The 17378-nt window shown below is 55.4% G+C and overlaps 1 protein-coding gene and 2 pseudogenes across 7 annotated transcripts; 1 reads left to right on the plus strand and 2 right to left on the minus strand.

Annotated features, from left to right (window-relative positions):
* Nucleotides 1-2576: 2576 nt before the first annotated feature.
* On the minus strand, nt 2577-8023 carry LOC129488641 (uncharacterized; annotated as a pseudogene). Its single transcript, XR_008659700.2, has 3 exons — nt 7533-8023; nt 3994-4108; nt 2577-2942 (listed from the first exon to the last, which is right to left on the minus strand). The product of XR_008659700.2 is annotated as an uncharacterized protein (transcript).
* A 90-nt stretch (nt 8024-8113) lies between these two features.
* On the plus strand, nt 8114-9371 carry LOC129488642 (TAR DNA-binding protein 43-like; annotated as a pseudogene). The gene has a single exon (XR_010122449.1). The product of XR_010122449.1 is annotated as a TAR DNA-binding protein 43-like (transcript).
* A 5057-nt stretch (nt 9372-14428) lies between these two features.
* On the minus strand, nt 14429-16173 carry HES6 (hes family bHLH transcription factor 6). 5 transcript variants are annotated; one of them, XM_055287880.2, is made up of 4 exons: nt 15972-16173; nt 15808-15894; nt 15639-15720; nt 14429-15411 (listed from the first exon to the last, which is right to left on the minus strand). In XM_055287880.2, exons 1-4 carry the CDS (start codon nt 16050-16052, stop codon nt 14987-14989), a joined length of 675 nt encoding a protein of 224 aa, XP_055143855.1. In that variant the 5' UTR covers nt 16053-16173; the 3' UTR covers nt 14429-14986. The 5 variants fall into 5 exon arrangements, with proteins under 5 accessions (XP_055143855.1, XP_055143856.1, XP_055143858.1 ...); XM_055287881.2 differs by having other exon boundaries at nt 15639-15714; nt 15972-16167; XM_055287883.2 differs by having other exon boundaries at nt 15679-15720; nt 15972-16167.
* Nucleotides 16174-17378: the final 1205 nt, after the last annotated feature.

Genomic DNA, 17378 nt, shown 5'->3' on the forward strand with positions numbered 1-17378 from the left:
CAGTGGCATCTTTAAAAGAAATTTTGGTCAGCTGAAGTTAGTGAAAAATTATTTCAGATCATCACTTGGTCAAGAGAAATTCACATGACAATTCTCAACTGAAAAACGAGATAGTAGATTTTAGAAATATTCACGAGTTTGTTTGCATTTAAGTAAGGAGAGTAAACTTACCGTTTTTGTGTAAGTAAAATATTTCAACTTAAAATATTTTGAGTTTTAATATACACACTTTCCAATTTTTTTTTATTTTCCACTTACTGAAACATTGTGGAAAAAAAAATTAACATTAAAAAACACATTTTTTGACCGGGCGCAGTGGCTCATGCCTGTAATCCCACCCAGCACTTTGGGAGGCCAAAGGCAGGTGGGTCACCTGATCTCAGGAGTTTGAGACCAGCCTGACCAACATGGTGAAACCCTGTCTCTACTAAATATAAAAATTAGCCAGACGTGGTGGTGGACACCTGTAATCCCAGCTACTCGGGAGGCTGAGGCAGGAGAATCGCTTGAGCCCAGGAGGTGGAGGTTGCAGTGAGCCGAGATTGCGCCACTGCACTCCAGCCTCCAGCCTGGGCAACAAGAGCAAAACTCCGTTTCAAAAATAAAAAAAAAAAACACACACACACAAAAAACACATTTTTTTCCTTTTGCCTCAGGCTCCAGCATCACTCTCCTGCACGGGAGGGTACTGGTTGGAGGGTGTGTGAGGGAACCTTCTGATGGTCTCAGGACCTTGAGAAGGCTTTGAGGCACAAACAGCACACACTTGTCAAAACTCAGCAGGTATTCACTCGTGAGCAGGGCGTCGCACTGAACGCCAAGCTTTCCATCCAAAGGAAAACCCGGTGGCAAATGGACTGCAATGATGTACGCACTGGAGTGTGAGGGAAGCCGCCTGAGGTCTCTAATTTACTTGGAAATGCATAAAAAATCAAATGGATCAAAGCAGGGAGGATTAACTAGATCTGACAAAGTCCAGTAACATGTGAATGGTACACTCAGGTGGTGGGTATATATCCAGCTGTGCAATGTAAAATTCGTTCATCGCTGCTGAGAGCCCGCAAATGTCCGTCGCCGGGTGTTGGGGACGAAGGAAGGTCTAGGCCTCTGCTCCTCTGCTTCAGATGCCGGCAGGCCCCGGAGGAGCGCCTGCGACCCCTCAGAGGCTCTCCAGGTGGGGCGGCTGGGGTAAAATACAGTATCCTAAGGGAGAAGTGGCCAAGCCTTACAGGGGATGGACCAAGTTGTGGAAAGAAGAGGCAGAGAGCAGAATGTGGCACTGGGCGAGGGGAGACACGGAGCATCCTCAAAACAGGGGGGGCCTGGCCCAGGACTTCCTCACTCACCCCCACCCCCCACCGAGTCTGTCCTCCTTTTCCCTCCGCTCTGTCAAGCACAAGGCAAGGCCAAGGCTGACAGATTTGCTGGTAAATAAATTGAAGACCTTTTCAGATTCAGTTTATTACTTGCACAGACAACCAAAGAAAGAATGGCCAACGGTGCCCAGCCCCCATGGACCTTGCACAGGGCAATGCCCAAAAGCGACCACATGATGACCACATGGATGACAGGACACCGGGCTGCAAAGAGCTGCAGCCATGCTAAGTGCCCAAGGTGACCTCGGCGGAGCCTGGGAGGCATCAGGAGCTGCAGGGAGGTGAGAGGGCCCAGCTGTGCCCAGGAGCATGGCGAGGCCCTCTGCTGAGAGCCGGGTGCAGCTGTGGCCCATGTGGATACGTGCAAGGGCACCAGGACAGAGCTCTCCCCTGACTCGCCCCTGGGATTTTCCCTCAGGTTCCTCCACTCCCCAGACGACACCATCAGGGCCTCTGGAAACAAACAGATTGGGGGTCCCCTGTAGCTTTGAGGAAAACACAAATAAGTCACTCATAAGCTTAAGAAAAGATGCTCTGTGTCACTCAGGAAATGGGATTTAAAAAACATCAGACAGCTTGGAAAGGCTTAAGAGAAGGAGGGGCGTGGCAGAGGCCCTCTCAGGGTGCAGCTATGTCAAGGGGTAACAATTACAGTTTCAGTTTTTAAAATCACAGTGAAACACCAGAGTAAGGGCAGAGTGAAGAGAGCGCTGCCCTCCCTGATGGGACCAGACCCACTCCTGGAGGGTAGGGACAGTGGCAAGAACACAGACACAGGTAGCTGCGTGGGGGCTGTGGTGGGCAGCCTGTGAGATGGCCCTCAACGCCCCCAACTCCTGGTCTGTCTGTCCTGTGGAACCTCCTCCCCGGGGCTGAACCGACACAAAGAGAACACAGCAGAAAGAGGGGAGAATTCCCTTTGGCTGCAGGAGCCCACCTTGGCGGCTTGCTCAGCTATGCGGGAGCTGTGCCAAAGAATGATCCGTGCAGCAGAGAACAGAGTGAGGCCTCCAGCCAAAAAGCAGAAAAGGTCAAGGCCCTCACTCTAACAGCCCACGAGGAACTGAATCCTGCCCACAGCCACGGGGCCAGCAGAGAGGCTGAGCCTCCCCGCACGGAGCCTGCAATCCACTCACAGTCCGGCCGGGCCGGGACTGAGGCCTCGAGAGGGACTTTGAGGCAGAGGCCCCTTCACCGGGCCTGGATGTCTGACCCGCGACACTGTGGAGCTTCGTTTGTTTGGAGGGGCTAAGCTGCGGGGCAATTTGTTACACAGCAATCGACAACTTTCTGTTCCCCATTTCTGTTCTTTTTCTTCAACAGGGTTGGGTGTGGAGTGGCCCACTCCTGCCAGCCCTGCTCTGCGCACCCTCATGGGCTGAGCTGTGGGGTGAGCCGGGCTCCGTCTTCCTCCCTGCCCTGGCCCTGTCCCCCGATGCCCAACCCCGAGAGTGGGGAGGGCGGTGGGGCTGCGCGGACTCTGATAAGCCTTCCACTTCCAACTGCCAGGGCGCTGCTGCCCAGGGAGCCGTGACGAGCGAGGTCGGGCATGCGCGAGCTCTGCCTCTGATGGTAAGAAGGGGAGAGAGGGAAATGGGGTGAAGCCAGCGAAGGCAGCATGCACCCCAGGGCAGACCCCACGCGCCAACACAGCCAAATTCCCAGCAGTGGAAGGCCCTGTGCTTCACTCCTGCCCTGTCACTGGGAAATTCCCGTCAAGATAGGGAGCATGGTGGCGTCTGGGGTCTGAAAGGCAAGCCCCCCTCCTCTGTCTCATCCTTCAACCTCTACCTGTCCTGCAAGGCTCATATGCCACCTCCACCAGGAAGCCTTCCTTCAGGAGCCTGCCTGTCAGAGGTCATGTCACCTTTTTCTCAACTCCCATGCCCCATTGATTGTTCTCCCATTGCCTTGTTTCCTATTCACAAATGGTCAGGAAATGTCTGTCCCTCGGAAATTCCACTCTCCTTAAGGCACAGGCCCTGCTCCACCAGGAGTAGCTAAAATTTCCTATTGAGACTCCTCCTGGTTAGAGGGGCACAGGTTGCCCCCAGGGATCTGTTCTCAGCTTCCCAAAGGCAGGGTGTGCCTCCTCCCACCTTCCCGCATGCCACCGGTGCCACAGAACCTGTGCAGGGCCCAGGGGAGGCACCCACACACTGTCTGCACTTGTAGGGCACAAAGGGACAGCCCTCTCTCTCCAGTCAGCCTTGGTGCAGACTGGGTCTTAGGCAGGGCAAAGCCAGAGGACAGGATCTGCAGGGACTTCTGGAAGAGGAAGCAGCCCGCAGCCAGGCTCCTCAGGGCGCTAGACGTCTGGGGGTTCTCACCTGATCCTTAGCTAGAAACCGAGGGCTGGGCTCGGGCCCGCCCCAGGGCTATTGTGTTCCATGCCGCTCCCAGGAGAAGTGGTACTTCTCCCTCCTGACTCTGTCCCCGCCTCCCTAAACAAGCCTGTGGCCCCTTAACAAAGGCCAGAGTCCCATTAAAGATCCTGCCTGGTGCTGGTCCTCAGCTACATGGACTGAGTGGCCCTTTTTATAAGGAAGGGCAGCATCAGTTCCCCCTTTCCAGCGGCCTTCTCCACAGGGCTGGCCTGACTCCCCACAGCACTCACCTGGGCAAGTGCGGGCCCATTCCCCGGCTGTCCTCCTGCTGTCCCCCGCAGGTCTTTCTCAGCATGGTGAACATGGGAGCCAGGGTTCTGCCTGCGTGAGGGAGGTGCTTAGACCCTGCAGGGCAGGAACAAGGTGGAGGTAGTCACTGGCCCTGCAGAAGCTGGACAGTCACCCCCTCCACACCCACCGCCAGGGAAGGGGCAGGAAGCATCAGGGGAGTCACCTGCTCTCGTCTGAGAGGGAGGTAGAGGCAGAGGGAGGCTAGAGAAAGACAAAGAAGGCAAGGCAGGGGCAGAGGCAGGGAAAGCCCAGCAAAGGTGGGTTGGAGGAAGAGACAGAAACAGGGACGGGAGAATGAAAGAAACGGAGAGAGGCAGAGAGACAGGGAAGAGAGAAGAGAGGAAGGGAGCCAGAGAGAGGAAGAGAGAGCTGGTGAGATGGGGAAGGGAAGGATATGAAGGCAGGGGAGGATGAAGACGCAAAGAGAACAAGGTGGAAACAAAGAGAAAGGGAATTCCAACCAACAGTAGGCACTGAAAAAGGGGCTGTCCGTGCTATTTCATTCAACCCTCAAAACAAGTAGGTACTACTGCCATTCCCATGGTGTGGATGAAGAGACAACGGTTTAAGAGATAAAGAGGGAGGGAGAGAAAATAGAGGCAGGAGAGAGAAAATAGGAGGCAGGAATACAGACGAGACAGAGACTGCGTATTCAAGGATCAAGAGACAACAGGCCAGGCATGGTGGCTCACGCCTGTAATCCTAGCACTTTGGGAGGCTGAGGCAGGTGGATCGCCTGAGGTCAGGAGTTCGAGGCCAGCCTGGCCAACATGGTGAAACTTCATCTCTACTAAAAATACAAAAATTAGCTGGGTGTGGTGGCGGGTGCCTGTAATCCCAGCTACTTGGGAGGGTGAGGCAGGAGAATTACTTGAACCCAGGAGGAGGAAGCTGCAGTGAGCCGAGATCATGCCACTGCACTCCAGCCTGGACAACAAAAGCACAAACTGTCTCAAAAAAAAAAAAAAAAAAAAAAAGACAAACATCAACAACCCAACAGCCTATCTGCCCATAACAGCATAAACTTGAGAAGAAGCGCTGTCTGTCTCCAGCAACTAGAAGAATGCCTGACAAAGAGCAGGCATCCAGTTAACAACTGTGGAATGAACAAGCAAACATTATCTGGACTATGCTGTCAGGGAAATAAAAGAAGCCTTGGAAACTGCATAAAACCAGGGGTGGCCAGGAAAGGCTTCAGGCAGACAGTCTATCTGAGCCAAACCTGGAGGCATGCAGAGGGCAGAGCAGCGGCTTTGGCCATGCAGCAAACCAAATATCTGGCAAGGGCATGGATACAGAAGGTGGCGCAGGGGGCGTGGAGGCAGTCAGTAAGTTCTGAGTTAGCCCACGTGAGGACCAGGCCTACTATTCTTTGAGAATCTGCAGTGTTGGGCTTTTGAAAAGACTGAAGCTCAGGGCGTGACCTTCAAGGTGGGGGTTTTCTTAATGACCACTGCCATTCTCCAGGTGAGCGACAAGAACCTGAACTAAGAATGCAGGAGCCGGACAGAGGGAAAGGGATGGCTAAGACTCATCCACTTGTTCGTTCAACCTATTGAAGTGGTAGGATTGCCAGTTCCTGGACACTACCTGCAGGGCGCCAGTGTCCCCTGGAACCTGGGAGGTCAAGGTTGCCCAGGCAGGGCTCCAAGGAGGTGTCTCCATGGACCGTCTGGTTTCCAGACTGAGGGATTGATGACCTTGTTGCTCTCAAGGATCCAGAACATGAAGGGAAGCGCAGGTTTTATTGGAAAGCTGAGTTCACATTTGAACTTGTTGCAGAACCTGTGGGATTCCTGAGAGGCGACAGCCAGGGGCATTTGGATAAACTCTGTGAGAACTCCAGAAAGGGCTGGGCCGGAAATAGACTTTGCAGCCGGTGGCACGGCAGGCGAAGCCATGGAGATCATACAGATTACAGCCTAGAAGCTAGAGAAGAGGGCCTAGCAAAGAAATGTGGGGCACAATGTTTAAGAAGACAATATTCGCCGGGCGCGGTGGCTCATGCCTATAACCCCAGCACTTTGGGAGAGTGAGGCAGGTGGATTGCTGGGACCAGCCTGGGCAACACTACAAACATCTCTCTCTACAAAAAATACAAAAATCAGCCAGGCATGGTGGTGTGCGTGTGCGCCTATAGTCCCAGCTACTTAGGAGGCTGAGGTAGGAGGATGACTTGAGCCTGGGAGGTCGAGGTTGTGGTGAGCCATGATCGTACCACTGCACTCCAGCCTCCGGCCTGAGACAGAATGAGAACCTGTCTCAAAAAAGAAAAAAAAAAAACAATATTTAATATCCAGTTGTGAGGAGCCACTGCCAGAACCTGAGAAGGAATGGTGGAACAGGAAGAGCAAGAAAACTAGACAGAGAACAGTTTTTTGAGATAAGGTCTCACTCCCATCGTCCAGGCTGGAGCGCAGTGGCATGATCTCAGTTCACCGCAGTCTTGACTTCCCAGGCTCCAATGATACTCCCGTCTCAGCCTCTCGAGTGGCTGGGACTACAGGTGCAGGCCACCATGTCTGGCTAATGTTTTGCATTTTTGGTAGAGATGGACTCTCGCTGTGTTGCCCAGGCTGGTCTTGAACTCCTGGGCTCAAGCGATCTGCCTAACTCAGCCTCCCAAAGTGCCGGGATTACAGGTGTGAGCCACTGCGCTCTGGCAAGAACGATGTTTTAAGAAGCACGAGGATGTTGAGTATCAAATGCTGCAAAGTTCAGGTGAGAAAACTGAAGAGTCTACTCAGCAATCAGGAGTTCATTGGAGACTCTGGCAGAAGTTTTCTGTAGTAGAACGGCAGGAAACGTAGCCATACTGAAATTTTGTTAGGGACAAACAGGTGGTGAGGAAATGAAGAAAATGAGAATGATGACTGTTTTTAAGAAACTGGAGTGCGAAGAAAACAGTAGGACAATAAGTAAGAAACCTCAACGGGGTGTGAGGACAAGTTCCCCAGGATAAAGCGGATAAGATGGAGGTTGGCACTTAAGATTTGGAACAGGTTCAACAGAGAGGAATGGCAAGGTTTGAGGGATGGTTCCTGGCGTCTAAGGGCGCATTTAATATTCTTTCAAGGTTAAGGTGGGGCAAGATCTGGAGGAGAGAGGATGGTACCCCAAGTGTCATCATCCATTGACAGGTCAATAGGTAGTACAGCGACATGGAAACAGAGCAGGTGTGGACAGAAAGCATGGTTTCCCAGGGAGGGCAGTATTTTTCCATGAGGATGCAAGACTGAAAAGCCTGGGAGATTCCATGAAGAGCTGAGGGGCTTCTGAGCACAGCTTAAACCTTAACCCTCCTCCTGCCAGATACATTCAAATCCAAGTACTGACAATAATCTAGTCAGACCTGGGCTTCCCTGGCTGCCGTCTATCAAGGAATGCCAACATCTACCTCGGGCAGTGTGCGTTGGATTGGCTTCTCTGCGGGGTCTTGCTGATCTTAAAGACAATGCAGGGGCCTTGTGAGTCTCACCTCTGTACCCCCAGCACATAACAGCTGCTCAACACATTCGCGAGGGGAACGCTGAGCAAAGCGGAGGCCCGGGTTCCCTCCTGGAGAAACCTGCTTCCCTTCCACGGCCTCAAGCGTCCCCTCCTTCATGACCTCAGTCGTTGATTTCGGCTGCACTTCCTTTCCCTGGGGGAGCTTTCAACGCTCCGCCGTCCAGGCCGCTGGGCCCCGCAGCCCGGTCCCGCTCTCTCGGGCTGGGCCCCCCGGCAGCCGTGGGCTGGCCCCGCAGAGGACCTGTCTGGCCTTCGCTTCCTCAAGCGTAAATCGGGCGGCGGGGGCTGCAGAGCCTTCACCTCTTCCTCTGCCCCAGGATGTCGGAGAGACCGCAGCCCAGCCTCCGCCACCACAAAGCTGCTTAACGGGCAGCGCGAGTCCCTCGGGCACCGTTGGATGCAGTTGCTCACCGTTGGGCACGTGCTTTAAGAAGCACGAGGATGTCGAGTGTCAAATGCCGCAAAGGGCTCAGAGCTCGCCGCCAAGGGGCGTGGCCTCCGGGCCGCGGAGGCCTCTGGGAGTTGTAGTCCCGCCTCAGCATGTGGTGGCCTCTTTAAAAAAAAAAAAACTGGCCCTTAGGTCCGTCGCTGCCTCGGTGTCCCTGTCGGGCTTCCCAGCAGCGGCCTAGTGGAAAAGTAAAAGATGTCTGAATATATTCGGGTAACCGAAGATGAGAACGATGAGCCCATTGAAATACCATCGGAAGACGATGGGAAGGTGCTGCTGTCCACGGTTACAGCCCGGTTTCCAGGGGCGTGTGGGCTTTGCTACGGGAATCCAGTGTCTCAATGTATGAGAGGTGTCCGGCTGGTAGAAGGAATTCTGCATGCCCCCGATGCTGGCTGGAGAAATCTGGTGTATGTTGTCAACTATCCGAAAGGTAACAAAAGAAAAATGGGTGAGACAGATGCTTCATCAGCAGTGAAAGTGAAAAGACCCGTTCGATTGAATAGTGTTGGGTCTCCCGTGGAAAACAACTGAACAGGACCTGAAAGAGTATTGTAGTACCTTTGGAGAAGTTCTTATGGTGCAGCAAAGCCAAGATGAGCCTTTGAGAAGCAGAGAAGTGTTTGTGGGGCGCTGTACAGAGGACATGACTGAGGATGAGCTGTGGGAGTTCTTCTCTCAGTATGGGGATGTGATGGATGCCTTCATCCCCAACCCGTTCAGGGCCTTTGCCTTTGTTCCATTTGCAGAGGATCAGATTGCTCAGTCTCTTTGTGGAGAGCACTTGATTAAAGGAATCAGTGTTCATATATCCAATGCCGAACCCAAGCACAATGGCAATAGACAGAAAGAAGTGGAAGATTTGGTGGTATTCCAGGTGGCTTTGGGAATCGGTGGATTTGGTAATAGTAGAGGGGGTGGAGCTGGTTTGGGAAACAATCAAGGTAGTAATATGGGTGGTGGGATAAACTTCGGTGCGTTCAGCATTAATCCAGTCATGATGGCTGCCCCCCAGGCAGCGCTACAGAGCAGTTGGTGTACGATGGGCGTGTTAGCCAGCCAGCGAACCAGCCAGGCCCATCGGATAATAACCAAAGCCAAGGCAACATGCAGAGGGAGCCAAACCAGGCCTTCGGTTCTGGAAATAACTCTTATAGTGGTTCTAATTTTGGTGCAGCAATTGGTTGGGGATCAGCATCAAATGCAGGGTTGGCAGTGGTTTTAATGGCGGCTTTGGCTCAAGCGTGGATTCTAAGTCTTCTGGCTGGGGAATGTAGACAGTGGGGTTGTGGTTGGTTGGTATAGAATGGTCGGAATTCAACTTTTTCTAAACTCATGGTAAATACATTGTAAAATACATATGTACTAAGAATTTTCAAAATTGGTTTGTTCAATGTGGAGTATATTCAGCAGTATTTTTGACATTTTTCTTTAGAAAAAGGAACAGCTAAAGGAATTTTATAAGTTTTGTTACATGAAAGGTTGAAATATTGAGTGGCTGAAAGTGAACTGCTGTTTGCCTGATTCGTAAACCAACATACTACAATTGGTATCAAAAGGTTTCTCCGGTCATATTTTATCCCTGGACTGGTCAAGTGAATTCTTTGCATGTTCAAAATGGAAGCCATGGATTAGAACTACGTTCTTTATTCCTTGTTTTAATTTGAACCCCACCATATGGATTTTTTTCCTTAAGAAAATCTCCTTTTAGGAGATCATGGTGTCACAGTTTGGTTCTTTTGTTTTGTTTTTTAACACTTGTCTCCCCTCAAATACAAAAGTACAATATGAAGCCTTCATTTAATCTCTGTAGTTCATCTCATTTCAAATGTTTATGGAAGAAGCACTTGATTGAAAGTAGTGCTGTGAATATTCTGCCATAGGAACCCTTCTGTCTACATGCTTTCTCCTTCAAGAATTCGTCATCACGCATCACAGGCCGCGTCTTTGACGGTGGGTGTCCCATTTTTATCCGCTACTCTTTATTTCATGGAGCCGTATAAACGCTCTGAACGCAAGGCTGTGATATGGAACCAGAAGGCTGTTTGAACTTTTGAAACCTTGTGTGGGATTGACGGTGGTACCGAGGCATGAAAGGCTAGTATGAGTGAGAAAAGGAGAGAGCACGTGCAGAGACTTGATGGTGTATAACGGATATTTTTCAACTTGGCGAGATGTGTCTCTCAATCCTGCGGCTTTGGTGGCAGTGTGCAGACAGCAATGATAGCAAATAACGTACGAATGTTTTTTGCATTCAAAGGACATCCACATCTGTTGGAAGACTTTAAGTGAGTTTTTGTTCTTAGATAGCCCACTTTATTTGAACGTGTTAAGTGAAATGATACTCGTACTCCGCCTACCCCTTTGTCAACTGCTGTGAATGCTGTATGGTGTGTGTTCTCTTCTGTTACTGATATGTAAGTGTGGCAATGTGAACTGAAGCTGATGGGCTGAGAACATGGACTGAGCTTGTGGTGTGCTTTGCAGGAGGACTTGGAAGCCGAGTTCACCAGTGAACTCTGATGTCTCAAAGAAGGGTAGAAGTTCTAATGTCTGTTAGCTACCCATAAGAATGCTGTTTGCTGCAGTTCTGTGTCCTGTGCTTGGATGCTTTTTATAAGAGGTGTCATTGTTGGAAATTCTTAAATAAAACTGATAAAAAAAAAAAAAAAAATCTAAGTAAAGGGGTTGGAACTACATCTCCCAGGAGGCCCCGCGGCTCGCCTCTGGCGGGGCGGGGCTGGAGGGGGCGTGGTCAAGGCCTCGGTTCCTCCGAGCACCTCCCAGCGCACGGCGCTCCTCGAACCCGGCTCCAGGGGGCTCGGTATTCCCCAGCGCCGGCTCCGGGCAGTCCCGGAAGGGCTCAAGGGCTGGGCGCGCTGGCTGATCGAGACCGTCCGGGTCCTGGCTCTCGGGTCACTTGCAGAAGCCTGAGCAGAGCGTGGGGAGGGCTGGAACGGGGGAGCCCCGGGGAGCGGAGGTGCTGAACCGGGTAGAGTCTTGAAGGTCGCGGTCAGGAAGGGAGTGGAGTGGGAGGGAGTCAGAGGCCTGCTGCGGAGGCCCAGGTTAGAAACGAGGCTGCTTTGGACTCGGTCGGTGGCAAAGAAGACGACACGTGGAGGCAGCGCTTAGAAGTAGAGCTCGGCCGGGCTTGGTGGCTCACGCCTGTAATCCCAGCACTTTGGGAGGCCTAGGCGGGCAGATCACGAGGTCAGGAGATCGAGACCATCCTGGCTAACACGGTGAAACCCCGTCTCTACTAAAAATACAAAAAATTAGCCGAGCGTGGTGGCGGGCGCCTGTAGTCCCAGCTACTCGGGAGGCTGAGGCAGGAGAATCGTTTGAACCCAGGAGGCAGAGGTTGCAGTGAGCCGAGATCTCGCCGCTGCACTCCAGCCTGGGCGACAGAGACTCCGTCTCAAAATAACAATAATAATAATAATAATAAATAAAAATAAAAAAGAAGTGCTCATGGGCTTGACTGATAGGAAGTGGGATGGCGGGAAGAGGGTGAACTTGAGGGTGACGTCTGGATTTTTTTGCTCAATCCATGGGGTGCCAAGAAGTGGGAATGCCTGCGGATCTGTTGTTTTGGTGGTGTTGTGAGCCCATCTGACATCTAAGTGCAGTCACTGAGTGGACAGGAGGATGGAGAGGAGCCAGCCGCCTGGAGAGGGGCTTTGAATCAAGGGTACGGGATTGGCAAAACGGGCCAGATGGTGTCACTGGGTGTAGGGGTGGTGGGGAAGGCTGAGGACAGAGCCTTGGGAAGAACACGTCCAGGTGGAGGTCGGCAGGGAGGAGCATTGAGTACAGGGGACTGAGGATGGCCGGTGAGGTAGAAGGAAGGCTGGTGTGGTGCCCTTGAGAATGGAGGAGGAGCCTCCAGATGGATGAGTCATAACCCACGAGAGGTGAGGTTGACATGCAGACATGCCCACTGGGTTGGGGAACATGCTCGTCACTGGAGATTTTGACTGTGCAGTTCCAGTGGAAGGGTGGCCAATAGCTTGATTGGAAAGGAATGAAGAGGAATGGGATGTGTGGAAGTGGAGGCAGTAAGTGTAGATGACGCTTTCAAGGAATTTTTCTTTCAAGCAATGAGACAGAGGCTAACAGTATGTCAGATCCAGGGAGGTTCTTCCGAGTGAAGGTATTCACATTACAGCCTGTTTGTAGGTTAATGAGAATGATCCAGAAGGGAGGAGAAGCTAATGGTGCAGTGGAGAGCAGGGTCCCTGAGCAGGTGAGCAGGGATGGGGGCCCATGCCCATGTGGGAAGCAGGTGCCACACTGCTTCACGATGGAAGGCAGAACGCCTGGGCCAGGGTGCGGGCAGGTGTCACAGAGAATGTCCTTCATGACCACATCCTAATTCCCAGAACCCGCGAATATGCTACTTTACATGGCAAAAGGGACTTTGCAAATGCAATTAAGAATTAAGCTAAAGACCTTCATATAGGGAGATTATCCTGGATCCTCCAGGGGGCTGGTGTCATCACAAGGATCTTTAAAAGTAGAAGGAGGAGACGTGACCACGGAAGAAGGGTCAGAGAGACGCAATGCTTCCGAGGAACTTTGAGGATGGAGGAAGGGACCATCCGCCAAGGAATGTGGGTGGTCCCTGAATGAAGAGGCAGGAGAAGGAACACAGCCCTGCCTGCCAACACCTTGATCTTGGCCCAGTGAATCCTGACAGACTTCTAACCCGTGGAACTGCAAGATAATAACCGTTGTGTTTGAAGCCACCAAGAGTGTGGTCATTGGTTTTGGCAGCCATAGAAAAGTAATACAGTGGGTCAGGGATCTGGGTGGGAAGGAGACAGCCCCAGAGAAGGGCTTGTGGGAGGCCTGGGGGTGCTGGGAGAGGAGCTGGTAGCTGACTGGGAAGCTGGTGGCCCCAGGCTGCACTGCAGGCAAGAGCAGCTCTCAGCCCCAGAAGGCCAACAGTGGTCACTGGTGTGGGAGCCAGTTTACATTTCCAAAAGAAGCTGCACTCGAGGAGTACTGTGAAGCTGACTTTAGGGCTGGAGGGGCATGGGGCCAGAGTTCTGGGTTAGTGGCTTCTGACCCCGGTCCTAGCAATGCTTTTACTCCAGGTCAGCCTCCTGCACCTTGCCTCCTGGGCTTCCCCTTCACGCCCTCCTAGGGCCTCTGGAAAGGTGTGATGAGTGGACTTGAGAGGTGAAAGTTGCTCCTTTGAGCAGTCCGTGGCTGATGCTCCCTCACTGGCATGGCCTCTGGGTGCTATTGGGAGCCAGGGCTTTCAGGATTGCCCATTATCCATCTGTGTCCCTATGGGCACATCCTACATCAGTCTGTCTGAGGACATTAAAATAATCCCAGGAATGATATTTCCATTGCTCAAGCCTTCGTTTGTGGCGCTGGCTCCCCCACTGCCCCAGTAGCTCAGCTCCAGATGATAAAGTGAAGCTGCATCTGGTTATAGCCCAGTGGCTTCTATAATTGAATTGAGATGAGCCAGAGTGAACCTCAAACTTTGAAACACCCCTGGGGGCCAGGACCTGCTGGGGGCTTTTGTAAAGGGGCTGCTGGGAAAGGTGTTAAGTCAAAAGCACGTGTCCAGAGAGGTGACCCCGACGCCAATGCTAAGTTGTCACACCTCGGCCCTAGCCTGGGGGCTACCAACCCACAGTGAGAAGCTGCTGCTTTGGGGTCCTGGAGCAGGAGGAGGGGGCTAGGGTAACTGTGGCAGTGACTTCAGCCGGCTGACCACGTGCTATCTGCAGGTCTGGCCCAGCCCAAGAGGGCAGGGTCCCGCACCCCAGCTGCCCATCCTGCCACCCTCCATCCCTGAGGGTTCTGACCTCCTGGACCCAGTTTGACCTAAGGCTCAAGCCCCCTGGGGCCTCGGTGCTTTCATTTCAGGCCACAAACTGGGTGAGTCTCCTTGACCCTGAAGTCAATGGCAGCAGTGGGGAAGTTCCTTCTTCAGTCAAGATAAGCAACAACCTCACACAAGTAGACTGATGTCTATGTCATGCTCGTGGGTCCTAAAACAGGTCTTTGAAAGATACTTTCAAGCCAAATGGGTAGCAATTAGGCATTATTTTATTATTCCTGAAGCTCATGAACAAGAAAATGGCACAGAGACAGGTCATCTCCCTATTGCTGAGTTACCCTGGAGACAAGCCTCATGCAAACAAAATCCTTCTCCAGGACACACACAATGCCTAAGAACAGGCTGGGCCTGAGGACCTGCCTAGCATGGGGGACAGAAGTACTGCCTGTTGCAGAGACAGCCACGGAGTGCATCCCCACCACCATCACACTGCTCACTCTGCTGAGAAAGGGTGAGGTTTTAAAGGACATTCACCAGCCTCAGATGCAGGGGAAATGTGCTTCGTTTAGCATGTACACATCTGACACATTAATGACACATCACTCAACAATACTTCAAGGGTAACTAACTCCAAAATTCTTTATTTAGTAAAATTGTCACATTTGATGTCAATGGAATACACAAACTCAAGTGTGCTACAAACAAGATGTACAGAGCATCACAGCTCTGGGCAGTGCTGCAGAGTGCACCTGCCTCTCGTCTCCCCGCTGAAGTGGCAAGTTCAAGCTTTTGTTTAGCCCAGGGCTGCCTGGAACACTAGTGCCCAGCACCATTCCTGCCACCTCTGCCCCCAGAGCCCGCACAGGGCTGGTGAAGGCTGGGCAGGTGAACCTGGGAGAGCGCTGGTAGCTCTACAAGATTCTTCCTCCTGCCTGTGGCTCCCTCCCTCCACCCACCCCAGAGCTGCAGGGTCCCTAAAAGTTTCTTAAGAAACGAGGCTGGGGCCTGACTGGGCTGGTCACCAGGGGCTGCCCTGGAAGCCATCCATCGGAGGAGGGAGGGAAGACCTGGGAGACTTCAGGGCCCTACCCCACCACATCTGAACCCCTGGGAGGAGGGAGAGATCCAGGGAGGGCCGGGCCCACCCCCGCAGGACTCTGGCTGGCATCGGTCACCAAGGCCTCCAGACACTCTGGGCAATTTGGGCTGCGGTCAGGCTGCCCAGGGCTGCAGGCACCAAGTCAGGCCCCTCAGCAGGAGCCCGACTCAGTTCAGCCTCAGGGGCCTCCTCCAGGTCGGAGCACAGGTCGTCCCCGGGACCGGGGGGACTGGGTATCGGGGATCCCGGAGCGCCCCCCGCAGGCCAGCCACTCCGCCCAGGGGCTCCAGGTGGCCCCGCCAGGGCGTCCCCCAGCAGATCCTGGAAGCTGCTGCCCTCACGCAGCGGCATGGACTCGAGCAGATGGTTCAGGAGCTCGGCAGCGACGGTGGCGTCGATGGCCTGGCACGTGGACACGAACGTGTGCACCTCGTGCATGCACTGGATGTAGCCGGCAGCGAAGCGCTCGCTGGCTTCCGCCTGCAGCTGCTCGCGCTCTGGGCCGGAGGGTGGGAGGGAGAGAGCCGCATCCCGCGCGGTGAGCGGCGACAGCGTGGCCCAGCCCACCCGGCCCGCGGCTCACCCAGGAGACGCGGGGGCGCACCCTGCTCCGGGGGAAGCCCTCGCCGCCTACAGGACAGGGGCGCCGGGAGGGAAGTCCTCCGTCTGGCGGGGGTTACAGGAGCCTGCGTCCGGCGCCCCCGCCCGCCCCGCCGCCACTCACCGCGCGCCCGGCCCCGCAGCACACCCTGGACCCGCCGCACCGTCAGCTCCAGCACCTCGGCGTTCTCCAGCTTGGCCTGCACCTGCGCCGGCGGGAAGGGCGGTGAGCCGGCAGCGCGCTCCCGGACCCGCCCGCCCGCAGCCCCACGGCGCCTGCCCGGCCGCCGCACCTCGGCGCCCGCCAGCAGCAGCCGCAGCTCCTGCAGGCTTTCGTTGATCCGCGCGCGCCGCTTCTTCTCCACCAGGGGCTTCCGGGCCTGCGGGGAGCGGGGCACTGAGTCCCAGCCCCGCACGGCCTCCCACCCGCTTGCTCGCCCACGGCCCCGGCCCGCACCTTGCGGTCCCCTCTCGTCTCCCAGCCGTCCTCATCCTCACGGCCCACACGGTCCCGGCCGGGCGCCGCAGGTGGCGCCATGCCCGCTCCGCCGGGGACGTGGCGGGGACTGGGAGCAGCTGGGACGGGGAGCGCCGGCGCCCTCCGCTGCCCCGCGGCCGCCCAGCAGCAGCCCAGCCGTCCGCGCTCCTTTCGGCTTCCGGCCCGCCACTGTCCCGCCCCTTTTATAGCCACTTATTTGCATTTAAATGCGCCGATTGGCCGCGCGGGCCCGGGGCGGCCGACCGCGAGGCGCGCTGCAGCCAATCGGGGCAGCGCGCTTTGTGCGGCCCCGCGGCTCTGGCGGGCGGGCAGCTGGCTGAGCTAGGCGGGGCCCCCAGCCCGGCCTTCCCGAGACCCCCGCGGGGACGGCACCGGGGCGGCGACCCCGGGGAGCTGCGGCCCTGCCTGCGCTTGTTTCTCTCCGTCTGCTGCTCTAGGACCACTGATCTGCCGCGCGTGCGACCAGGCGTCCACCCGTCCGTCCGTCCGTCCACTCATTCCTTCACGCATTAATTCATTCATTTCCCTCTTTCACCGATGGCGCCTCCAGAGCTGAGCGCTCGGGCCACTGGCCCCAGGAGATGCGTCCCTGGTGTGCAGAGCCACAGTCAAGTCCGCGGTCTCTGGACCTAGAGGGGTTTCAGGTCCTGGCTGGGGTGGCTGCCAAGCCCCGGGGAGGCAGGGTCCACTGGGCAGCGGTGGCAAGGCGGCCCCTGAGTTTCTTCCGGACTCGTCCAGACGCCGGGCCAGACCCCCGACGCCGCCCTCCGCCAGCCTGGAGTCCTAGTGGGGCGGGGTCCCGGGTGCTCCCGCCCGCGCCGCTCTCCCCCGGGCTCTGCGGGTCACCACCCCCGCCCCCTCTGAGCTCTCCCATCTCCCCCTAGTCCCCTTTGGCCCCCGGGGCCCCCTCCTTCCCTTCCCCTGCCCCCCGCCCGCCTCCCTCCTCCCCTCCTCGTCCTCCGCGCCCCGCCCCCCAGGCCCGCCGAAGCTGCCGTCTGGTCCCGTAACTTGATGCCCGTGACAGTTGGCAGCTGCGGCCGCTTCGGCGGAGAAAAGCGGCGGCCGCGCCAAGAGCGACAGGTGTTGGCCGCGCCTTTGTCTCGCGCGCTTTGTCCCGCGGGCAGGCGGCGGGCGCTTGTCCCGGCCAGACGCCCGCGACCCCCCCATCGCGGCGGGCCGCCCATCTGCTGGGTTCCTCTTGGCCGCGGGCGTGTTGCATGGGCGGTGGAGCCGCGCCCTCGGGCAGCGCCCTGGGGACCCCTGCCCAGCTCCTGCCCCGGCGTCAGTCCAGACGCTGCGTGGAGGAGCCGGAACACGGAGACGCCTTCTCGGACCCCAGCCGGCCGACCACCAGCCTGCCCCGCA

The sequence above is a fragment of the Symphalangus syndactylus genome, chromosome 8 (genome assembly GCF_028878055.3).
Source record: "Symphalangus syndactylus isolate Jambi chromosome 8, NHGRI_mSymSyn1-v2.1_pri, whole genome shotgun sequence".
Classification (NCBI taxonomy): Eukaryota; Metazoa; Chordata; class Mammalia; order Primates; family Hylobatidae; genus Symphalangus; species Symphalangus syndactylus.